Source organism: Vanacampus margaritifer, chromosome 6 (genome assembly GCF_051991255.1).
Source record: "Vanacampus margaritifer isolate UIUO_Vmar chromosome 6, RoL_Vmar_1.0, whole genome shotgun sequence".
NCBI lineage: Eukaryota > Metazoa > Chordata > Actinopteri > Syngnathiformes > Syngnathidae > Vanacampus > Vanacampus margaritifer.
The window spans coordinates 6,774,087-6,800,748 of record NC_135437.1 but is presented as its reverse complement, the minus strand read 5'-3'; the positions used below and the strand labels follow the sequence as shown (position 1 = coordinate 6,800,748).

Sequence of the window (26,662 nt, the reverse complement as noted above, 5' to 3'; positions counted from 1 at the left end):
GAAAGGTGGAATGTTGAGGGGGTTTCTTTTTGTTCTGTAATCTACTCTGGGGCTCCTATGGGAAATGGGGAAAAAAATGGGGGGGGGGGGGGGTGTAAACACTTGATTATGTCGGAGTCTGAGGATCAAGAAGAAACATCAACAAGAAATATATTTGAGAGAGAGAGTTTCAAACACTCCTTTTTTGCTTCATTCTTTCTTTTTTCTCCATCACTCACAAATATTCTCCATTTTAGTTATAATCCTAATACCTCAACCCAATGTTCAGCCGCCCATATTTTACCCAAATTACGTACAGTCTAACTAGTAATAACCTCTAACATTGCAAAAAAACATCAGAGGTTGAACGGTGAAGGTGACATAAGAGAAGACTTCAGTTTATTCGGCTTTGAAAAGACGAGCAAATGTCCCAGCTATTTATCTGCCTCTTTGTTCTGTACACTGCAGGGCAGAACCACCTCAGGCACATAGCACTATTTGAGTGGAGAGAGTCTATGGAGGCTCGATGAAACACAGTATGCTAAATTATACATTAAATAAAAAGGGTAATAGGTGGCGAAGGCTACACATTGAGCATTGCAACAAAACCAACTGAGCTGCCGTACAGTGTTCGCAGATGCAACAGCCGCCCCAATCAAGAATGTACAAACTTCATAAAAACAGTATATATATATATATATATATATATATATATATAAATATATATATATATATATATATTTATGGAGCTCACCGATACAAATACCAAGTGCCGATACCATTTGTACTTATGATACGTAAAAATTTCACCAAAAAAATGACAGATAATTTGTTTTAAATTAGATATATATCCCAACTTTTCAATTTCCTTAAAATTGAATGAAATTAATGGCAATTAATGTATAACTTTTCAATTTTATAAAAGGCATTTTGCATAGAGCACACAATAAAATTAATTTCAAAAAATGCATAAATAAGATCAAACAAATATTCCAGTGGACAAAAAAAAAAGGTCCCAATCAAAATATGTGGTTGTACAACTTATTTTTAAGGAATACAGTGAAGTGGAAAGATTTCATGGGGCTTCAAGTAATTTATTATTATCTACCATGTTAAGAATTCTTCAAGCTGTTTAGTGTGTGATGTGTAATTATATCTTGTTTTGAAATACATGCTTTTAATTTGAAAGGCTGCTCTGTATAGGAATTCGTATACATAAAACCCAAATGGAAATGAAAAAGCCACATTACAATTATAATGTAGTATGTATAAGAGCTATAATTAGTGTCTGCAAGGGCCGTAATGGCACCGTTCTATTTTTAACACCACAGTTCTACAACGTTAATGCGGCAATTAAGAGTGCGGCAAACGTAAACGAGGCAATTAAACACGGCAAAGTTCTATATATGAACCACAGATATAGGTTATATTACTCACAACAAGAGTGTTTACTTGTTCTCAGTAATGCACACTGAAATGGCGCTTCCGGAAGTAATGAAATGAATAAGTGTTACCTTTATAAGGACACAGGAAACGAACGAGACTGAACAAAACCTTCGTTTCCCCTCAGTATTTCTGACAGTTCCTGATCGAAGAATTGGCCACAAAAGCGGGGGCCGATACCATGAAAATGGCCTGGTTTTGGCCCAATACTGATACCTGGTATCGGTACTCGCCTATCCCTAATAAATAAATATACAAATATATACAATATTATATATATATATATATAATTGTATTTATTTTAAAGAAAGAAAGAACAGCGAGCCGGCAGATACCACAGTTCCACCTATCCTTACCAGTACAGTCTATCTAATATCTATACAGTATAAGGGCTGAATGATTTTGCTTTTAAAAAAAATATTAAATTAAAATCACGATTCCAGACAACGCGATCATGTGATCGTCAAAGCTTTGTTTTTTGTTTTTGTAGCGTTTCAGATTGACCCAGAATCTGAACTCTCTCACACATAACACAGTGCAGTCTCCCGCCAAGTTCAACAAACACAAGTGGCATGCTACTCGTGACAGGTCATGCAAACCAATCAGCTCCGAGCTGCTGCTCGAAAACTGGGGAGCAATACTTGGCACTAATGCACCAAACCGAGATACAAGCTACGAGCTGCGCTTGCTAGCTTGTGTGGCTAAACATCCTCCCACGGTGCCAATCCTCTCCTCTAAGTAAATAAACCTTGCCTCCAGAGCGACAAATATGATACAGTTCTAATAAGCATCATCATCATTAAAGGCAGACAAGGAGTAACAAGACCAATAGAGGGAGCACAAGAAGCTAATGCTACATCGCCACACACCAGAAGAACTGCTTTGGTGTATACTTCACTTTTCACAGAACACTGGTTGAAACCGCGTTAACCAGCTACAAACAACAACTAAGCAGGTCAATAATAGTACAGCAACACAGAAGGCTAAGCCTCAAAACTGAAAATGAATCAGTTACAGGATGTGGCACTTATAAAGTCAAAAGTATAGTATTAAATATATTATATAGCGGTCTGAAAAAAAACGGTTATCAGAGGTCCATGGAAAACTGATTTCATAGGGTGTGAATTTAAGTTTTGTCTATTTGTGTCATTTTTGACCAGTAATCACCCAAGGGTGTAAACCCACCCACTCATCCGTCAGAATGAAAGGCACAAATTGAAGTTTTTTTTTTCTCCCACTGGCTGAATAGTAAGGGCAGACACTAGTAATATATTATTCTCTTGTTTTCAGTTGCAATGACAGAAGGTTCTTCGATCACCATCTGACAGTCTGCAATTCATCAAATCTGTCTTAATGGTATTACTTTGTCTACATCTTACACTTACAAAATAGAATAAAGAAAAGCTGTCATTCCAAAATTGATTATATATATATATTTCTTTTTTTTCTGCTTTTTTACATTACATCTTCCTGATGTGAAGCAAATTTGAGAAGCCTGAAATGAATTGCCTTAGGCGTCTTTCTGACATTCTCGCCCACGCTTGTTTTTCTATCAACCTTTTTGCAATTGTGCTGCCATTGCCTCACACTCAGCTTGTGCACATTTTATGACATTTCTTAATATCTTCCATCAATCTAACATTCTTGAATCGAGATTATATATTGGGCTTTTGTTGTTGTGCAATTAAAAGCCTCAGACTCGGTAGCTGAAGTTAAGGCAGGGGTAGGCAAGTTCGGTCCGAGAGAGCGCAGTCCTGCATGTTTTTGATGTCTCCCTCCTCAAACACAGCTGAGAGGCTCCTGCAGAAAGTAATTATGAGCTGATGATTTGAAACACCTGGGTTGGAGGCAAGAGACACCAAAACTTGAAGACTGTCTCTGTTCAACTGAAAGCTGTTTTATTTTTCAATCTGATCATATTAATTAATTACTAAGAGTGACTTTCTTTTAAATGGAATCTCCAGTGTTGTTTTAATGATTTTATATAACTTCGCAGTCATCCTGTTCTGCACTCCACAAACATCCTCAGCTTCTTCCAGTCATATCCACTAAAAGGATATGTGACATACATAAATAGATTGTGAAGTGGGATTTCCAGTGAGCCTTTGAAAATCTGCAATCCAAAAAGGCGAAAAGGATAATTCTGTGAGGGAGGTCGATTTGGAGACCAACAGATTGCAATTGTGGGTGGCAGATTCACACAACTTAAATAATCTTCCCACTGCAAAGGCAGATATCTCCAAACAAACATAATAAACATATATACATACATATACAAACATAATAAGCTTTAGCTTTCTGGCTTCTTTTTTTAAATAGAAGGTATTAACATGACGTAATGTGTTCACGGGTGTACGGATCAATATCAAATGTGAACTAACAAAGGAGTGCCCAAAGAGAATTGCAAGGATAAATTGAATAGATGAGTAGTCAAAAGTTTAGATTTTTAGATTTCTCCAAATACCCTCCTAAAGGTCTCTATTTTCCTTTCCCAGCAGCCCAAAAGCTTAAATTGTAGTCAACGTGTATAAAAATAAGTGATGGGTCAACAATGTTGTTGTAGTAAATATGCTAGTGCTAGTAGCTAGCATGATCTGGGAACTAGCTAACTTGTCTCAAAATAACCCAAGATTCTTCGCCTCTAATTCTCAATAAATGATTTAAATAAAACTGACAATTAGTGGTACTTTAACCTTTAACTATAACAGAGTAACCACCAATAAAAGCCAAAAGTACAGAAGACGTAAGGAAGTCTGTGATTTGGGATCAAATGGGACACGAATGGAGTCCAGACACCGGCAAATGTCACGTGTAGCCTACCGCTCCAAGGATTGCTGACCTAAAACTTCAGCATACGTCTTCTTTACACAAGTAATGTTAGAGGAAGCTGAGGCGGACATAATCATTATTATTATGTAAACACAAGGCTGAGAAAGCTGTAAACTATAGCTACACCATATGTCGATGACTCGTGAGATCATGTCAATGAATACCATCAGTTGCTGACTTGCTCGATAGCTGTCATCGCTTTCCTGTAGCTGGACGACTGTCTCAGCATATCGCTGGCGTTGGGCCCAAACCTCGTAAGTTAAAATTTGGCAAATTTCATATTTTTCCAAAAATCTAAACTTTTGGTCAATCCACCCATGTGGGTGTTATTTTTACATATTATTGACCAATCTAAAGTGTTGAAAATGGCTTATTCTCTTTGATGATGCAATGTTAATGGTTGATTAAAACATGTCGTTTTTTGAGGTTTCCTGAAAAGTGAGGATTTTGGAGGTACAAGATTTTGGCCCGACACCAGCAATATACTTTATGCATCATTGCACATGCAAAGTTTTCTATATAACAATTATTGGGCAGCTTGCCACTTTAAGAGGTACGACCATTATCTGCATCACTTGCACAACTGTCATTGTTGTGTAATTGCTGCACTACTGGTCACATTATCTTTACTCAAAGACTCTCTGCACTGCTTGCTGATTGCACAGCTGTGTGGTTGGTACTACAGCACAAAACAGTACCCTCACATAATGCAAAGATTCTCTATTCTCATGTGTCATGTCTTTGTTTGCCATTTTTGCTTGTTACTGCAATACTAGTGAAGCTCAAATTGCTGGAGGCAAATTCCTGATGCATTTGCACACATTTGGCCAATAAAGATGTGATTCTGATTCTAATTCTGCATCCGGTCAGTGTCAGTGACACTCAGCAACCAGAATTTTTTTCATTCACACTTTTGGGATGAACTACACCAGATATTGAAAATCAGGTCATTTCGTCCAACATCAATGAACTTCTCAGAAATCAATTTCCAGACAAACAAAATATTGTGGGAAAATCTCCCCTGAAGAGGAGAAGCTTTTGTAGCTTTAAAGCATCCAGCATAGCATATAATATAGGAGATAATTTTGGGGGCACAAATAAAATTAATGATTGTGACGACTACCCAGAGTCGTCACAGTCATTTATTGTTTTTTAATGAAGCATTGAGTCACTGCTACTCAAGTTGCTGTTTGAGTTTAACTCGACCTGTCATGTTCCCTATGTTGATTGCATGTTTTAACAAACTAGGCTCCTTTTAGATCACAAAAGAGTAATATGTTGAAGACAGTGACAAGTTGGATGTATTCAATACATGCAATAAAATCTGATTTTCTTCAGTGGCTTAGTCTTAGTTTTTACCGACTCTCACTGAAATCATTTGCAGGCCATTGCATGAAACCCCTGTGTGAAGGGTTTAGCCGTAGGCCAAAAGCTGTTATTGCTCACTTTGGCAGTTTGGATAGCTACATGTGAAAATTTTATGATGTTAGTTGAATGGAAAGTTACTTATTTTTAACAGATGGTAGCCTAGAGAATACAAAAGTGTATAAAATAGAGTAACAAAATAAGAGTTTTGATATGTCAACAGCCATTAGTTAGTATGCATTTTGAGTCATTCTGGTACAATAATTTTGGCATTAGCGTTGTCAAGAAATGACACCAAAAGATCAAATAATTATGGCCTACACTTTTTTTTATAAAGTCATCCAATGGTACATGAAGATTTGATCTAGAATCAATGTTGCCCATTGTTTGGTGACAATCGTTAACATCCAACAATAAAGTTGAATGGGAAGAAAGCAAAATGCTTCTTTTCTTGAGCAGTTACTTTTTGGGGGGGATTTGTTCAATCAAGAAATTTCTTAAATACCTCTCCAGGGAGGCGTCCAGGAGGCATCCAACCCAGATGCCCGAGCCACCTCAACGGGTTCCTCTCAATGCGGCGGAGCAGCGGCTCGACACTGAGTCCCTCCCGGATGGCCGAGCTTCTCACCGTATCTCTTAGGGAGATCCCGGACACCCTGCGGAGGACACTCATTTCAGCCGCTTGTATCCGGGATCTTGTTCTTTCGGTCACAGCTTGTGACCATAGGTGAGGTAGGAACGTAGATTAACCGGTAAATCGAGAGCTTTGCCTTTCGACTCCGCTCCTTCTTCACCACAACGGACCGATACAAAGTCCGCATCACTGCAGACGCTGCATCGATCCGCCTGTCGATCTCCCGCTCCCTCCTGCCCTCACTTGTGAACAAGACCCCAAGATACTTGAACTCCTCCACTTGGGGCAGAATCTCATCCCAAACCCGGAGAGAGAACGCCACCCTTTCCCAACTGACGACCGTGGTCTCGGATTTGGAGGTGCTGATCCTCATCCCAACCGCTTCACACTCAGCTGTGAACCGCTCCAGTGAGAATTAGAGATGGCGGCTTGAAGAAGCCAACAAACCGGACCCCCTCAACGCCTCAGCTGCACCTAGAAATTTGGTCCATAAAAGTTACGGACAGAATTCGTGACAAAGGGCAAACTTGGCGGAGTCCAACCCTCACTGGAAACGGATTCAACTTACTGCCGGCATTGCAGACCAAAACTCTGACACCGGTACAGGGACCGAACAGCCTGTATACTTTTTCACGGCATATTGTTGCATATATTGTTTAGTATTAATTTGTTAATTAGCAGGTCTGCTATTTGACTAAGATTCACAAAAATGTACAGTCAAGTTTTGTGATGCTTGGTGGGAGTGGGACAAAGTCCCTACTTTTCTTACACTTGCACTATCATATTTTTTTTCTTTTCCTAATACTCACGTTTTTGTTCTTTCCTTTTTGCGTGCCCTGGTCGATATGTTAGCTTGATCTTGCTGTGTTGTAGATGTATTTTCAACAAGCCTGCTGGTGGGAGGCCCCATTACAGTCCTCTCCCCCACACCCAGCGTGTCATTGCAATGCCTGTTTAAATCTGCGTCATTGATATAGACCAATATTAGCTCTCTGTCGGAGGTGGGGTCCAGCAGCTTTCTCCGGGTGTTATTTTAAACAGGAATGGAACTTAATTTCAAAAGATCTGACAGTTCTCTGGTGCCTACATGACAATTTTAGGTTTGTTTCTGAAATTTCACTGGAGACGTATACTGTAGTGCGATTGGGCAGCACTGGAAAGTCTCCTCGCAATGTCAAAATGCATCCTCGGGGAACTACCGTGTGGTCTGTAGAATACAGTGAGTGACAATGGAAGATGTCAGATGCATTTCCTGTAAAATGTGAACTGACTCCTTTATCTTCAAATGAAGACATGGATGCAGCCAGGCAAACAAAATACAAGACTCGATGTGTGTCTCCAACAAACTGCCTTCAAAGGGCACACAGCTCCTTACACACTTCCTGCTTATGGGATGAGACAAGCGTATGCACGAATGGCTGATTTAATGGCTTGCACTTTAATGTGTTTGGGATTTGGAAGACGTGTGTCTGCATGCATGACTTGTTTGTGCATTCAAATGGGCACATACACTGTACGTCAGGTCAAAACCACAAACCACCTTATGGTGACTCCGTGATGAGGTAAAAAAAATGGGAGATGTAGACCAAAACAGAAGTTTGCTTTGCATTTCTCACCAAATCGCCATTATTTAAGTACTTATAAGAACAGCTTTTGAAAACATTCTAAATAGTGACAGTAAAGTTGATTCCAGCTCATTTACAGTCTTCCTTGTAGTCATAATTACATATTCCAAATTAATAAATAATGACTTGACCTTTGATGCTTTATGCGTAAAACCTCACCAAGTAGCGCTACAAAAAATTACCTGTCCTGTTGTTTTCCGTTCCCTAATATATGAATACTGAAACGTATGCACTAGGCGTTCTTCCATACCAGACACATCATAGAAATGACACATCAACGATTTCCCCAAACTTCCCAAAAATGTACTGTATTGAATATTGTATTGAATTGCTGATAGTCAAATACTTTATTGATAATAAAGCAGCCAGACAATTTCTTGGATTTTTTAATTCATGTTATTTATAAGTAAGGGCTGGGTTTAAAAAAAAAAAATCGAATAATCAATATCGGAAAAAAATCCTTTTTGAGCCTGATATTGATTCCTAAAACCATTAATCGATTATTAAACATCCAATTTTCCAATACATTTATAAGAAAATAGAATTTTAAAGGCCTTTTTTTTTTATCTAACTGTGTTCATGTGTTGTGTCAACTGTGTTACATGAATTTAAAAGTATTTTCTTACATTTATGAAAGACCTGACTTATTGCACTTAAATCAGAATCTTTTAAATTTATATTTAACATTTTCACATCTGCCGCTGTCCTTAATTGCTCAATAAATAAAACTTTTGTTGATTAGTTCCTTTCTATTATTACTTTATGTAAAAATGCTAGTCAGGCATCTGGTTGGGATGCCTCCTGGACGCCTCCCTCCTGAGGTGTTCCCCACCTTGCTCCTCCACTATAAATGGCACATACTGTAGCGCACGTCTAGAACTAGAAACTGCCTTTGCACCAACCCAGACACAGCACGTCCCAACACTCAATGGTCATTAGGGATTGTAGAGTGTAATTCAAACTGTCCTGCACTAGAATAACAGTTCATTGGTATCATAAGTGGGTCGACGATTTCAATTCAATTTTTGATTTTCGATTTTTATTCAATTTGTTTTCCCCTATGCAACTAATCCTTAGCTATTCACTGAAAAATTTGACGTTGACATCTACATATTTGTGTATTTTTGTAATGCCTTAAGATGCCGTCATAGCACCAGCTAATAGAAAAGTAGTAAAGACCAGTATTTTTACTTGCAAAGACATGGATGACATCATACACACGCACACACACGTGCTACATCATGTTTCCACAATCAAATAATGTGTTAGCTATTTGTTTTTATTATCATCTTTTTTTCTTTTTTAAGTGATTTTTGGAGTTTGGGCTACAGTATATTTAGAATACAACTATTAATATTTAAAAACATTTTGAATTTTTAGTGGTGGGTCCTGGTCTTTGTAACTGTTGATATTTTAGTTTGTATGAAAAAAAAGTGATTGTTGTTATTTTTTTAACAGACTAAAATAGTTTTTTCTTTACTTTGAATGAAAGTAATTTTGATACAATTTTTTTTTTTTTTTCATTTGGAATAGTCACCTGTTCCCACTGCATTTGCAAAAAGTCTTGTCAGAAGTTTAAACTTCATTCATGAAATAACTGTTGGACTAACCACAATTATAGATGCAAAGGTAAAACTTGAATAGAGTGCACCCTCGCTATAACGCGTATCACCTTTTGTGGCCTCACTATTTTGTGGATTTTGCTTTTTTTGTGAAATTTTGCATGTTTTTTTTATTTCATTTTTACAGAAGTGCACCTATATGGTGTAGTAGCCATTGGCGCAATGACTTAATTATTTCAATGACCAGCTGCATGTTGACATGGCTATAGTGTAATTTTGTATTTAGTGCACCACTAGTACCCACAAGTGATCTGATCATGTCCCTCAAGTTTTATGAGCATAGCACTTTGGTACCGATTCTCAGTTTCATTTGAATGTTTAAGATATCATGAGTCAAAAAGACTAGACTATGGGAGTGCTTTGCTCTATTCGGCGCAGAGTGTCTTCAATCTCAGATAGCTTTAACAGTTTGCTACCTAGATAGTGGGCTAAAATATCTGTTGACCGGTTTATAAGTCTCATTGAGGTTTACAGAGATTGTTTGACTGCAGGGATGGTTACAAATGTTTATCTTGTCATCTAGTTAACACAGTCACTGTTTTTCTTTTTAAAGACAATATTATTCAAAGGGATGTGCAACAAAATAGCATCAATTTAATTCAGGCCAGTTTAATTTCTGTTGGACCTCAAAATCAAAGCAATGCTTGATTAGTTGATTTTCAGTGAATTCACAAAAGCTGGCAAGAATAACACCTGAAGAGGGGCAACTACAACCTGAAAAATGTTTTAGTGTCACATCACTTATCTTGAATGTGACAAATGAAAACATGGTTATAATAGTGGATTTGTTTGGGTCCCACCTACACTGCAAATGTTCCCATTCCTAAATGTTATAAATGTGAACGTGCAACTTGAAACAAGGGCACTAATGCACAACCTACCTAATGTGTGTGTCTTTCTATTACAACATTTTATAAATACTGTATGTATAAAGCACAAGTCCAAAAATGCAATAGGACAGGTCTTCGTACATCAAGAAGCACTTGCAGCTATGTTACATTCAATTCTTAGCGTACATTGATGTCAGGCTAAGTACTCGAATGAACACGATGTTAATAGGATCTATAGGCAAACCTAAACAAATTAGATTGCTATTGCAAACCATTGCCATGCACTTTTGAGGACACCACAAACTGTGTTATACAACAAAAGAAAGGCCTCATAATTCTCCCTCCACCCGGCTCCTCTTCAGATGACTGTCAACCTGGATTAACTTGCATAGTGCTAAAAATACAATGATATTAGAAGACAAAGGGAAATGGAGGGATTGTTTACGGGAAGGAGAAGACAATCCACTGTAGCCTAATACCCTCTTCTAATTGTCTGTCACATCTCGGCAGAGCTCTAACAGAGGATTAGGCCCTGCAGCACGAGTCTGTATGTTTACATGCAGTAAACAAAATCAAGCTTTTGTATGTAAGTGTCTTAATCTGACCGTGTTCTACATAATAGACTAACACACCCAGACTGTTTGGAAGCCAAATTCATCCATCAGTTAAGCATTGGAGTCTGTAAAATGACCGAACCCCAAGTGGAACCAAAATTCGTTCCATGACACTGTTTGTAACTTGAAATGTTCTTAAACCAATGAATGTTCCATAGTGAAATGAATGGAAATACAAAGAATCTGTTCCATACTTTACTTTTTATGATTAGTTTATGCTTAAAAATAAATGCAGTGTAATAAGTGAAAACACACTATTACAGGGCTGAGCTTTGATGTTGACAAAGGTGACTAAAAGTCAAACTCGGTTTGCGGTACCATTCGCCCGGATGGCAACCTGAAAATGATCGCGAGTGGAAAAGATTCCATACATTTTACACAGACTCTTAACACGCTACAAAAACAACACACTCATTTGGCAACTGAATTGAAAGAAGACGGCATCGACACCATTTTTTAATCACCGCTCAAACACCGTGATTCAGCGACGAATCTCGCGAGACCTCTTCCTTGTCATGTTTGCCTCATTTTCTGTCTCATGAGATCTTGAGACAAGTGTCTAACATGTTTGATCCTTTTCATCATGGTTATAAAGCCAAACTTCAACGTGTGTGAATTTGCGGCTGCCGTCATGTTGCGCGTTTTTTGTTGTCTGTGTGTGAGTGGCTGTGTGAGTACGGCTGATAAATACGAGTGTCTGCTCGACGACCTGCCGTGTGAGCAACCACAACAGTCTGCTGTGCTCTGCAGATGGAAAATAAAAGTGTAGATTTCGATTGACGTGTGTCAAATAGATGTTTATGCACAGGATGATCCTGAGCGGTGGCCTCAGCTTAAATTGTTTGAAAATGGAAGCGCCCTGTTAAATTGTCCTATATTTTGAGGATAAATAGGTCTGCATGTGGCCAAATCTTGTGTCGTCTGATTTTACTAATGAAAGGGAAGACAGATGAAACGAAACCAGTATTGCTCATCACTATTCGTCATTTAATCGATAAGGTGTCACGGAGCCGCTTGTAAAGTTTTGAAATTGGAAAATGGTCCGTCATATTAAGCAGGTACATTCTCCACACGTTAGCATGTGTGATTTTACTGACTGGAGATTGGCAAGTTTTATTTATCGCTAATTTCAGTGTTTAAATGCCGTTTACATGTCATGTTTCATGCCACATAAAATGTTGGACATGTTGAAGTGGTAAAGCCACAGATTTGATTGCATTATTGTTATAATCTGAATTTTACTTTGTTTAATTTCAAACTGATTTGCAGATTAATGCATAATATATTTACATCAAACTTGTATTGCAGAATTATCTTGTCATGGTGAATGCTTACAAGACTACATGCCAAAGTATTTAGTAGAATCGGGGGAAAAAAATGATATTAGCTTCATTTGCCTTTATCTTAATATCCTGTAATGTATAATAGATTTGACATCATTTATTGGAATTGATTACTTGTTGGGTAAAAAAAAAAAAAAGCATTGAAAAGGACCTTGAAAAAAAATCACCATATGATATCGCAATTGCAATTTTTGGTGGGGAGAAAAAAAAAACAATTAGATTTTTTTCCATAATCATTCAGCCCAAGCACATGTATTGGCAAAAACAGAGGCTGGCCGTACTCTGACTTCGAGTGGAAGTGTGAGTATGATCTCTCTCTCTCTCTCTCTCTCTCTCTCTCTCTCTCTCTCTCTCTCTCTCTCTCTCTCTCGCTCTCTCTCTCTCTCTATTTTCAATTTTGTGACAATACGACTTAAAAAAAAAAAGACCACATACTGGGCTACTTGGAAAATTGTCAGGCTACCTCACTTTCCTATGTTAGGAGCCCGGCTGGCTCCTTAGCTTGGCTGACTAAATCTCAGGCCTGTATTATGAAGAAATAAAACACCAAATAAAACATGTTAACGTTAAAAAAAAAAAAAGTGGAAAAACTACAGCTTCTCCACTGAAGAAGAGTCTTTTATAAGAACACAGGTATATTTAAAAAAAATTATTATGTCGGTTTCTTTTCTAATTCATTGGTTGATTTTGTCAAATCGCTCCAGGGAAACGGTCTTTTTCTGTTATATACAGTATATATACTGTATATTTATCAGAAAGTGGGATGTCACGTTTTAATTAAAAGTTGGCCAATTTTGTTATCATTTTTTGATGGCCTCGCTCATGCGATCACCAGCAAGTGCTTTCTCAATTGTCAGTCTCATAAATAGCAAAACAACACACTCAGTAACAACAAGATGTGATGGCAGTAGCCTACCTTACCTTGCATGATACACAGCGCCTGGTTACAAATCATGAGAAGCAAAGCGCACATCGTTCTGCACACAAGCGCTTCCCTACACTTTCTTTAGCAGTTTCCCTTTTCTTAGGAGCCATTCTAGCTGTTTAAAGCATTGTTTGTTTGTGTGTTTAGCAAATGTTCTGGCACCAACATCAGGTCTACATGCTAAGAATGTTACAGCAACCTATTTTTATCCAATAAAGACACATTACTTTTTAGTAGTTGTGAAAAATGGAATTTTTTTAATTATTAAATTAACATTAAAAGATAACATAACATGCTCAATACATTTACGTACATTTAATAGTGTTCTCTTACAATTCCCAAAACTCATGTTTCATCAATTGAAATTGGAATGCGTAAAGCACAGGCTAAATTTACTGCAACCCCACAGCATAATCAATTGGCACTTCTAAATAGACACAACATCCTTATCCAAGTTAATGAGGTACATGGTTTGTTGAGTGGCTCATGTAAAACACCAACGTATAGTACTTGTCCATGATTAATATTGTGTGCTCTATGGTGGGTATTGGCATGCATCAACATCTATGAAAGGGTTTTAATGTGTCACCACTGGGGCTGCAGAGGCTGAAACATCAATGACATAATCTACTTCCCTTTCATTTTTTTTACATTTAAGAAAATACAAGGGAACCTGAACCGCCAATTACCTTCAGACTTTCAAAACAGCATGACTTAACTTCACTGATCAAGGTGCAATATGAAGATTAAATGCAAATTCATCTGACCTGTAATCGTAACATAATTGTGTTAATAAGTTACGACAGTTGTATAGAATAATGAATTTTATTTTCAGTGAATGATAATGAATCTTTAATGACAAAATTCGGGGCCAACGTTGGAAGTTAGGCATGTATCAGTGTGTGCAATTTGGTGCTGATCTATACTAGGATGATTTGAACATTGCTTTTTGTAAGAAAACCACACAAAAGGATAAAGTGGCAGAAATTATGTAGAAGAAACCTGCTTACGCCAGCGTGACTGGCAGAGTATGCTGTAAACTGTGATAATGGCCAGTCTCATTTCAGCCGCCGCAAAAAAAAATAATAATTTGGATTGCGAGTGTGTGGGCTCTTAATGTGTTTTTCTTGCATAAGGTGGAGTGAATTGGTGGCTTCAAACTGACAGTTTCCAGTCTAAAAGCATCCGTGTGGCTCTTTCTTTTTATTTAACCACTTCACTGCAAACATATATAATGTAAAGATTCTCATAGTCAATTTGATATGCAGTAAATTATTGTGCACTAATCATCATTGTTATGACACACACAGGTAATTCAGCAGTAAGCAGGTGTCTTGATTTGATCATTGATTAAAGTTGACATTTTAAACCAAACACGTATGGCGGCAAAACAGCCATTATGTCAGTTAGGGTAATGATTTGCAAAGCTGCCGTGTTCTTTATAGTATTACTAACAAACTGGATTGACATAATTTACACTATAATTTATAATATAAATTTGCATATTGAGGTCAAATATTTGTCAGATTTTCATAGCACACACAGTAGCCTTGTTTTAAAATTACCTCAGCAAAAGTGCATTAAATATGACGGTATTTGCTCTGAATTTGTTACTGTCCATAAGGGAGTGCCACAATGTTCTGTATTAGGCCCCCTCTTATTTGTCATTTCTGTCAATGACTTAGTGTCTAAATGTGTCCAATTCAAATTTGGATTTCTATGCTGACAACACTGTTGCTTCATCAGGTTGTCAATTCTCTACAGAGGGCTTTTGTAGCTGTCCACCGGCAATCATTAATTCGCTTGAAACCTGTTTACAATGCTGATTAAACAAAGCATTTGTTGTTTTGTAACTAAAAAGTTGCCTCAAATGATTCCCACAATGTCCATTCTCAAGTGCAATTAAATAGAGGTGGTCTAGATGAATAAATACTTAGGTGTTAATTAATGACTCACTCACTTTCAAGTCGCATATAGAAAATCTTGTGAAGAAGCTGAGGCTAAAACTGTGATTCTATTTTCGAAACAAGCTGTGTTTTTCTTTTAATGTAAAGAAGCGTCTTGTTTTTGCAACATTTGTATCTGTTTTAGATTATGGAAATGACATTTTATACATAAATTCTGCTGTAAAATGTCTTTGGATCATTTATACTGTTTATCACGCTTCTTCTAAGATGTACATTCACCACTGTGAATTATACTCTCAAGTAGGATGACCTGCTTTTGCCCGTCACTGGTACGGTTTATTTATAAGGCAATATTGGGACTACTACCTTCATATACTTGTGCCTTAATTACTCTGAAAAATGCTGAATCCTATTCTCTTCAGTCGCAAGATTATTTGTTGCTTTTGGTCCCTGATGCTCATACGGAGTTGGGTGAAAGAGTTTTTGTTTACTCTGTTCCTTGGGCACGCAATATGCTACAAAATCCCGGAAGCTAACTGGGCACGTGTTAGTAAAATTCTGTGTTTAATATGTTCTTGTATTTTATGTTTATGTTTGTGGCTGCCTCTTGGGCAGGATTCCCTTGAAAATTTGGTTTTTAATCTCAATGGGATATTTCCTGGTAAAATTAAAGTTATATAAAAAATATAACATTACAAATGTTTACATCTTGTTATAATAATATATAAAAATAAGCTATTATTTCTTGCGCCACAGCATACCTCCATGGATTTATGTTACATAAATTTGTATTGGGCCTAAGAAAAGAGCTCTCACAAAGGCACATTCATGTTAGAAGTCATTTGTGAAGAGTACATGTAACCTAAAGGTTAACGAATACCACATAAGTAGTACTTATATTAAAAATGACTAAGTTTGATGCTAACATCTTAACTTGGGTTGATTCATGTACAATGTAGAGGAAGACGTGTGTGTGTGTGTGTGTGTGTGTGTGTGTGTGCGTGTGTGTGTGTGTGTGTGTGTGTGCGTGCGTGCGTGCGTGCGTGCGTGCGTGCGTGCGTGCGTGCGTGTGTGTGTGTGTGTGTGTGTGTGTGTGTGTGGTGGGAAGGAGGTGGGTTATGGGGAGGGATTACTTCCAGAATTCCTGGAATTATATTTGATAAAGTGATAAAAACGTGATTGGCAAAGGCACATTGTATAATATTTGGCACATCCAGCTTTCATCATTTTAGAGTTGTTAGTGAAATGCACTTTAGAATTTAGACTGGAAAAATCCTGCAAATAGATCAATGATGCTTTTACAAATAGCACATTAAAATGGGACATGAAGGACAACTTGTCTTCACTTGGGAAAGAAAGAAATGAAATCCACACTTAGAATCTTGACTTGATTAGGATTGTAATAAAACAGGAAAATACAGCATATGACCACATAGATTCAAAAACACGTAACAAATATACTCTTGTTGACTGCATGAAAATTAAGTATTTTTATTGTTATTAATAATTCAAAATTCTTGCATTTTCTGGTGCTGTCAAGGCAAGTGAGGGAACAGATCAGACGGGCTGGTATCCATAAAATCTTGTTATAATTTAACAGATCAATAGAGGGCACTGTTACTTGATTGTAATGAAGCTATGTATCAACGACCAGTGTTCAGTGCCAAACATGAGACTAATAAATATGTAAGATGTATACAGTTTATTCCACTGTGTGAGGAAGCAATTCATTGACTTGCCAATGACGAACAATAACACAGATAACAAGCAGCAGTTTGCACGTACTCTAGTTTGTAAAGAAACTTTGTGGGCACCTTCTATATGCTGTGCATAATAATTATAATCACCTGATCTCATCACAAGAGCACTGTGGTGAACCTACTTCATATATAAAACTGAAAACACAACAATCTCTCAAATAAGCAGCAACTGACAGCAGCCCCAGTTAAGTTGATTTATAATGATGTTACTTAGTACGATTAATTTGGAGCCTCTTAGCCTTACCCTGGAAAAATGAAGTCCTCGTTTTTATTGCTGTACTTATTTACAACAACTGAATGCTGAAGTGCTACAATTCAAAACTGTAAAAGTTGTTCAGTTTTTAAACATATTGCACAGTCAGTATTATTCACATGTAACTAGAATATTTATTTTTAGTCATATATCAATGCTACACTACGGAAGCGTATTGCATTCACTTGAAAAAAAAAAGTCCTGTTTTTCGTTGCGTTTCGAGCGTTGTTTTTTTGAATCATTTTTTCCCCCTGTTTTTTTAAATAATTTTTTTCATTTTTTAAAAATAATTTTTTTATGTTTTTTTTATTTTTTATTATTATTCTCAGTTTTTCTGACAATTTTTTGGGGTTCCTTTGTTTTTTTGAGTATTTTTTTTCTTTATGTTTTTCTGAATATTTTGTCAGTTTTACAGATTTTTTTTCTGTCCAAAAAATATTCAGAAAAACGTAAAGAAAAAAATTTATTCAGAAAAACAGGAGAAAAAATTATTCAGAAAAAAAGGGAAAAAAATATTTGTAAAAAAAAACTGGAAGAAATTTATTTAAAAAAACAGGGGAAAAAATTTGTCATAAAAACAGAACTCGTGTTCTGTTTTTCGGAGTAATTTTTTTTTTGGACCTCTGAACTCCAATTGACTTGTTGCAGACTCGCTAATGGAGGATGCAGACACTTTCCCGCATACCTCCAACGTACCTTCTGGCTCAGTTAAGGTAAAGCATGTACCTTAATTGGTAACACACTCACTATTATTGATGTCTTAGTGTAAGGTAGGTATATCATTTTATGTTATGGAGCATGCAAGTACACGTACATTTCATTCGATCGGCATGATTTTAGTAAGCTAACAGTTTGTTTAAACAATGCCCAGCGGGATTCTCGCTGGGCATTGATCATCCTTCACTTGACAAAAGTAGAACGAGCCATTCGTCATAACATCGTTTATATGCAAGTACAGTATGCACTACTACGCTCCCGTATCTTAGGTAGAACGAGCCGTATGTAGGCTTCGTCGTATCCTTATATGCTAAATATACGCAAACACTATGCTTAACGAGATAACGTCGTTAGGGTGACCATATTCCCATTTCCACAAAAAGAGGACACTCGCCCCGGCCTTGAAATTGTGGTACCAGTCGCAGCTACACAGTGCACTTCACCTCCTATAAGTCACGTAATGGAGCCATTTTCATGAATTTATGAAAGGACTTAAAAAATGGTCTGTCGTCCCAAAAATGACACATTTGGTCACCCTAGATAACGTTAATTATTATTATGGCTCAAATGAGAATCGTAACATATTGTTTAGCACGGGACACCTGTTTTAAATTGGAAATACGAAGAAGAGGTGAAGATGATACAAGAAGACTTTCCCTGTTCATAAAACTTACTAAAAAAATGGGCACAATGAGCAACAAATTTGGTGATTTTAAAATTTTTCACAAATGTTATATTATTGGTTAGTCCCCAGGTATTTTAACAATTGATTGACCAATCTAAAGTGTTGCGTGCTGCTTTTAAGAATGCAATGACAATGGCTCAACAAACTTTTTGAGGGAGGGGGGGGGGATTCCTGGAAAGTAATGGTTTTGGAGTTGTGGGGATTCCACCCGATGCCAGCAAAATATGACTACCTCTGGGGCTGTGTGATAAGCAAGCATTGGTTAGTTGACTTATTATTTTGGATACTTTATCAGCAGGCAATAACACACTTTTGTTTTCAGTCTAGGATGAAAATGAAAAATACCTCTGTTATATTTTCCACTGTTAAATAATGCAAGTTGAAACACTACCTCATATCAGACGTTAATATTGACAGCATATGTGGATCTGTTAAATTAAAAGGTACTTTTGATTGATTTGTTATTTTTTTTCGTGTCTTTATTGTTGAGTCATGTAGTTCAGAAATCATAGTTTCTGAGACATGTTTATGTATGTACTACAGTGTGAACATTGGTCATGTTTCTTTTGGTGCTTTTATTGCAAAAGGTTACATGTATCAAATGTATGCAAACTCAGGTCAAGATGCTTGCACTAATAAAAGTTATTCATACAGTATGCTTCATTTGCTGAAAGTTTAATGGCAACTCCTTTTTAACAAATGTATACAGCGACATTGCATTCAAATACATACTGTATGAATGTCTGATCTGTTTATGATAGATGACATGAAAATCCAATACAATTACCAAATTGTATTACATGTGCTACAAATTACACCTAAAATCTCTTCAAGAGTTACAAAAATTGGGAAGGTACAGTATACTTCCTTAGTGGTAATGCACAATAACGAAATATCAAAAGAGGAAAAAATATTTCACTTTGGTATTAATAGATATTCTGTTCGTAAAAGAACTACATTTGACATTGAGCATACACACATGGATAGGAAAATGTATTATATAGTGTTATATTGATAATTTTTTAATTTCGTTTTCCTTAACTGCTCTTTTTATAATGAAACCAAGGTCTTCCATTTTTTTCATTCAACTATTAACTCTTTCACTGCCATGGACGTAAAAAGACATCAAGTAAAAACCTACGGAGGGCCGGCAATGACCTTAAAAGACGTCATCCAATTTTTTTTATATATATTTTTTTGAAACGGGTGGAGGAAAACCTTGGCCAGCTGTGGTGAAAGTTTCAAGCAGATCTAGTTAGCCTAATGACTATTTTTGGCCCCTAGATGGCAGCAATGACTCTCTTTTGACAAGATTGAGTAGGCGTCAGTAGAAGATGTGAGGCGGAGCTAGAGGGGACAATGGCTGGGGAAGGGAAGAAAACATGGCGACCGGTTGCAAGCAGCTCACGGTCGAGCAATTTTTTTCAAAGACGAAAGGCATCGACCAACGCTAAAGAGCACATTGATGACTACGATGATGATCATCATCGATGATGATGATGGTGACTCCGAGGTTGACGCTGAAGTTACAAGCGTTGACGCGGCGGCTATGACGACGTCATAAAGGTTCACCGGCTAGCAATGCTAACACCGGAAAACGTGGAGCCCAACCGAGCACGCTCAGGCGGACGCTCAGGCGGACGCTCAGGCGGACGCTCAGGCGGACGCTCAGGCGGACGCTCAGGCGGACGCTCAGGCGGACGCTCAGGCGGACGCTCAGGCGGACGCTCAGGCGGACGCTCAGGCGGACGCTCAGGCGGACGCTCAGGCGGACGCTCAGGCGGACGATGAAGAGTGCCCCGAGTCCAATGCATATTCATCGGGTACAGTCTGCTACTTGCTATTCCCCGGAAAAAAAGGCCGTCAAGAAAGTGTAACGTCTGCACGTGAATGGGGCCATCGCAGTGAAACTACTCTGTTGTGCAAATCCTGCTCCCTCTCCTTGCACGCAGGGGAGTGTTATAAAAAGAAAAACTGTATTTGAAACATCCACACATTTGTAAATAGTTTGCAAAATTGTTTTGTCAAATTGTTACACTGTTGAATGGAAACGTATTTTGCAATTTAAAAACACTTTTTCATTGTTGGTGGTAAGTGTTTTACAGAAGTAAAGCACTGTTTAGGTGTTTGTGGCATCATTCATGGACAAAAAGAAGTGTACAATTCACTAGAGTGCAAGAAATAACATAGTTTCACAAAAAGCTCTTTTTCTCCGCTTTTAGTTTCAAAACAGAGCATTTCGGTGAAACTAACCATTTTCTATTGTTGATTACTGAAGAACGGAATAAGGTAGAAACAAACTTTTTTTCTGATGAAAGATGAGAGTTCAATCTTTCATTTGGTAGTATGTGTGTTTCCATAGTCCAAACACAACATTTTCTGTGGACCTTGTAAGATCAGTCAAAATGCTTAAATCGGCTGGCACTGGCGACATCCCGTTTCTGAAAACGTCTGGCAGCCGAAAAGTTAACTGTCAGAACCGATTTCCTCAATAATGAATAAACAGAAGATATAGAAAAGCACAAAGTGGAGATGTTCATTAGTATAAAATTCACCATTGTTTACAGCTGTAACTAAATACCCTTTACAGGTACAATTCGGAGGCTTACATCGTGTCATTTGATCCAATAAAGCACATTGCGTCTGGAGAGGTGGGTGGATGAAGATTATTTTCTGCCATGACAAGGCAGCAAATGTCAAAGACTGTATCATCGCAGGGGTACGGTCCCCTCTGAAGGCATTCCTCTCTGCAGGCTTCAATCTTTTGTCGGGATACCTTTTTCAGGTACTCTCTAGTACCAAAAAGTTGGGGTAAGGTGTACATCATCACTGGGCGCCCACCTGGAGACACAGCATTCCTGCTTGGGCGAATTCTGTGAGTGTTCCAGAGGTGAACAACTTCCTGTAGTTCTTTCTAAATAAGTATAAATAAAGAAAGTCATATACATCGGTCCACACATTTTTTGCAGTACAGTAGACAACATGATGCAAACTAGACAGTAATTTAGTCCAAATCTGCTCTCAACATCTGCAATAGGCTTAACTAACTGCAGCATGTAATTAAGAACAAACGCTAACGGGAACATTTTGCTTCATTTTCACACTTTAAGTACTAGTAATTTGAATATAGGCTGCAGTATACTGCTGATAATACTGGCCTCTTCCTTTAATGTGTGGAATCCTATAACCTAAAGACAGTGAACATTTTTCCACTATCTAAGCACATTACATGAATACCACACACAAACTGACCCACAGTGTGGTATTTTACTACGATTGAAGTAAAACATCATAAGCAGGTGCACTATGAGGGGAAAAATAGAAGTTATTTCAATTCTTACCTCTATTATTTCAAGACATGTGAACTGAATGATACTTTTATCCAGGAAGTCACCAGAAAAGGAATCCGAGTCTTTTAGGTCTTGGAACAGGTTCATCCAAAACTGTGCGTGTTGCCTCCTTAAAAAGTTCCACCAGTTCTCTATTCTTTGGTTGTGATTGCTTGATCGATACAGATAGCATCTGTGTGAAAAGTTGTCCTGATGGCCGTGCCTCAAGAACATCTGCATTTGTTCAATATAACAGTTCTCAGTGCAAAGGTCTGAACGAATTCGGGCACAAGTTCCATTCCTTGATGACACCTCATTAATAAAGTATCCAGCGATTATCTTCGGATCACTGTTTGTAGAATAAGCATGTAGCCATATCACCATTCGTGAAAACCCATCTATTGCACCATTAATGCAGATTCCGTACGGTTTGAGTTTGTCATAAGAGTCTACATGCCACAAAAAGTTTGGGCCTGGATTCTGGTAGATACGGCGCCGAAGGCGATTCCTGCGCCTCAGTTGCACACCATGCGGATCCAGTATTTTCATCAGTATCCTGATCGTTTCTTGAGTCACCACATAGCCAGCCTGAATGCATTTCAAATGCATCATTTTGTAGCCATGGAGCATGCTATATCAATCCAACTGATCCTGGACAAACATTGCTACATCTAGCAGATCTGAATGGGCTGAAAGTCCTCAGGTGCCTGCGTAAAGTCGACAAACTAATAATAATACCGTCTATATGACTCAAAGACAGGACTATCTCCCAGTGCCTTAAACCCATATCAAAATAAAACTTGATTAAACTGAATAAGATGGTCATGTTTACTTACTGGCTCTCAATAAAGGAATGAATGTGTATACTGTATTGTGGTTTGTTCTCTAAACTCTGAGGGAAAACCCCTTAAAAAAAAAAATCAGAAAAACAGAAAGAAAAAAAAATCAAAAAACAGAAAAAATATATTTTATAAAACGGAAAAATTACTCCAAAAAACAGAAAAAAAATTATTCAGAAAAACAGAGGAAAATATTTTTTTAAAAAAAATTAAAATTATTCAAAAAAGCAACGCTCCCCCCCAAAAAATTGTCAGAAAAACAGAGGAAAATAATTTTTTAAAAAAAACTGAAAAAATAATTTAAAAAAACAGGAAAAAAATGATTTGAAAAAACAGGGAAAAAAATTATTCAAAAAAACAACGCTCCCCCAAAAAAATTAGTCAGAAAAACAGGACTTTTTTTTTTCAAGTGAATGCAATACGCTTCCGTACCTACACAGCTTTTTGTTGTAAAAAAAAAAAATCTAAATCTGTAATCACTGTGTTATTCTCAATATTTTCTGCAGAGGTTCAATCGCACCTCAAGGGTTCGATGAGTTAGTCTTTGGGATTCGGCGTAGGTCAAGACACACACCTGACGATACACCCCACTTGGCCATCATTGGCTGCAAGTGCTGACACTACATTGCTTGGCCTATCAGTGCTACAAGTATCAAGTAATGTACATGGCTGGAATGTCATTGTTTGTAGTACAGTCCGCAGTCAGGGTTGTAGTAAGTGAAATGCATTAAATTGACTTAATCTTGCTCAAAAGAACAAACTTTAAGTAATAAAAAGCAGTGATTTTGATTGAAATGTTTGATTATTAAGAGAGAGAGAGAGTTTTCTGTTATTTTGCTTTTTATGCAAATTGGTGTTGGTGAAAATCGCTGTGATTGGCTGTGCTAGACAGGAAATGCAAATCAGTTGTTACTTTTCCTCCAGTAGGCTAACGTGCCTGTGTTTTTCTATTTCATTACAAAAATATATCAAAACACAAATCAAAGTTCAGTTAATTGTCATTATCTTGACTACATGGAGACAAAGATTATATGTGAATTCAATGAATAAATTCAACTAATAAATGAGCACATCACTCTTATTTTTTTAAGATGCTTTTATTGACACAATTCAACACAAATTTACATTAAAAAACATATATTGCATAGTTATCTAACAAAATCTCTGTTCATTATTCTTTTTTTCCATTTTTTTCTTTTCTTTTCTTTTCTTTTCAGTGTTGTTCATTCGGTAATCTTACCGATTTGACATGTCATCATCATTGCTCTCTCTCTTTCTTTCTTTTTATGTTCGTGAGTACGTGCGTGTGCGGGTGTGTGTGTGTGTGTGTGCATATATGCGTGAGAGTGTATGCGCATTAATTCACCTAAAACCTATTAAAAATCCCATACCGTTCACCTAAACCGAATACTTCAGAATCCTTCTAGTTGTGAAGTGGTCAGGAGACCAGAAGAAGGATCAAATAAATGAAAGAAGAGTGAGCTCAAGCACCGACCAGATATCACCTACTACCCACCGGGTTACCAACTAGAATCTTTTACCAATGCCAGAAAAATCTAAATTCCAACAAATTAGGGAGACCTCAAGAGACCAAAGGAAAGACTGAGGAAAGGAAGGAAGGATAGAAGAAGAAGAGTGAGATCCACAGACATCAGCCTCCACCGATTCAAAAACCAGAGGAAGAAGCAGATTGTGTTTAAATTTCGGTAGATGCTGATGTGGTGGATCTGGCGTGTATGAAAACATCCACCAAAGAGGGGAGCCATCGACCCCGGCCAGGCCAAGCAAAACCCCCCAGGGCTCCCCCCACGCCCCACCCACACCCGGCTTTGTATTGATGAAGGGGTATTAATTTAACAACACAGAGCAACCTCAGTTCTTAAAGTGCAATCTCCCAAAATTTTGTTAGCTTAAAAACTTGAAATATGTTTTGGGGTGTGAACGGAAACCAGAGTAACCAGAAAACAAAGATAATATGCCAACTCCACAAATACATTTTTCAATAGACATGTAGCTGCTCTGACAATAAGGCAGATCTCAGCTACTATTCCACATTGCTGCCGATTTGCAACTTGATCATGTTCATTTGTTCTCTAAACGGTGTCCGTCAAAGTGACATTAATTGTGCTATTTATTTCTAGCTTGCATGGAAATCTCCTGAGGTCCTCAGCTGTCAAGTACAGTGGCCAAGGACCAAAAACAATTTGGGGAAGGGCTATCTTGCAAAAGGTAGAACTTGGACAAGGAATAAAATCCCAGTTCCAGCTGTCACGCAAACACTAGAGTCAGTAGTAAATGTAAGATTGATTATTTGCCTCATTTTTTGCTTTTTTGCAATTGGCTCGCCACCAGTCAGTCCACTGTATACTCTCGCTAGGTGGAATAGCCTCCAGCTCACCTGTTACCCAAGTAAAGATAAGCAATATAGCGGATGGATTAATCATTTCTCGTCTACTATATAAATCCAGTCTAGAATAGATTGCTTTTTTCTTTGATCTCAATATTTGTTTTTGTTTTTGATACCCCCTTTCCCCCATTCATTCATTTTGTTATTTTGCTTGTCCTAAGACGTACAGTACAGCAAGGTAAGGTACACTGTGGACTGGCCGCCAGTCAATTACAGGGCACATACTGTATAGACAAACAATAATTCACAGCTATAGGCTATTTAGAGTCTTCAATTAACCTTGCTGCATGTTTTTGGAATGCGGGGTTACAAATCCATACCACCTTCATTGTACTTCCTGGATCGACATTACTGCAAACAATTTCCACAACAACACATCATCTTTATAAGGACTATAGATTCAGTAAAATATTTAGATGAGCCCGTAATAATGTTGTGACTGCTGAAAACTTTTACAACTGTTTCGGATGACTGATTCATTGAAGTGTGACTAATACTTCCCAAAACCGCCACTGCCGATCTACCCACGGGGGTGTTTAGTTCGTGATGTTCTAAGTATACATCATGTATCATTAAGCCTAAGTGTGTGAGGCTGCTGGGGGGGCAATCTCATTCTGCTCGATAATGAACTCAGACTGTGAGCACAACATCCCCGGGCTGCGTGTGCTGACCTTTGATGTGCTCGTTGACGACGCTCTCCAGCTTGTCCAGCCTCTCCATTATCCTCAGGGTCTCTCCTTTGCTGTCCTCCTCCAACTTTCTCTCCGCCTCGCCTCCAGCGTCCGCAACTTTCGGACCGCTGTTCGCCACGAAGTTGGTGATCCAGCCGACGTAGAGGAGACACACGATGTTGGTCATGCCGCTCAGTATCACGCATGTCGACACCAAAGTTTTAGTCCTCCTGGTGCACAGCATCGCGACATCCCTCCCTCGATGGGCTCTGAGATGTTCTCTTCCTCCCGTGTCCCAAGCGCGCAGGCTGCCGGTGTGAGAGGCGAAAGAGGCAGAGATGAAGAGTCAGAAGTCCTCCTCTGCTTTCGCGAGTCCCGTGCCAGACTTGTCTCAATTTTGCCTTGCTCGACCTACCTTAATTTCGCAGTCGAAATAACAGGAATTCCTATGATAACACTAACAAGAGAGTGCTCATCGGTGACTGAGCAACCAGCAAGTCAAGCTGTGCAAGCCGTTGCAAAGCTGTCTGATGATCCCTCTCTAATCCTCCAGTCCAATAGAAGGGGAGGAGGCGGGCACAGCTGGAGCACAAGGTAAAGGGAGGAGGAGGAGTGGGCAACAGGAGGAGGCTCATGTGCATCCGCGCCAACATTGCAAAGGCTCAATTGAAGTTCTTATAGAATTGATGCTCAAAATTTTGCTTGTGCAAAAATACTAGTTTATGAAGTTTAAACGTGTAATCTATTGCAGTGGTTCTCAACCTTTTTTCATTGATGTATGTACCCCCTGTGAAATATTTTTTCAGCCAAGTACCACTAACCAGCGCAAATGATTTTTTGTTGAAAAACAGAAAATACTTAAAATAGAGCGTTATGCCATCAGTG

General features: G+C 38.0%; 1 protein-coding gene across 3 annotated transcripts in view; it reads right to left on the bottom strand.

Annotated features, from left to right (window-relative positions):
* The window catches only part of LOC144054191 (polypeptide N-acetylgalactosaminyltransferase 18-like), a 107,731-nt gene extending 81,418 nt beyond the window's left edge, over positions 1-26,313 (bottom strand). For 2 of the 3 annotated variants that reach the window (XM_077569386.1, XM_077569388.1), the window contains exon 1: positions 25,778-26,308. In XM_077569386.1, coding sequence (XP_077425512.1) covers positions 25,778-26,021 — 244 coding nt within the window. In that variant the 5' untranslated portion in view covers positions 26,022-26,308. Of the gene's footprint in view, positions 1-25,777 lie in introns of all 3 variants that reach the window. The other variant, XM_077569387.1, reaches the window with a different exon arrangement.
* Between the last annotated feature and the right edge of the window lie 349 nt (positions 26,314-26,662).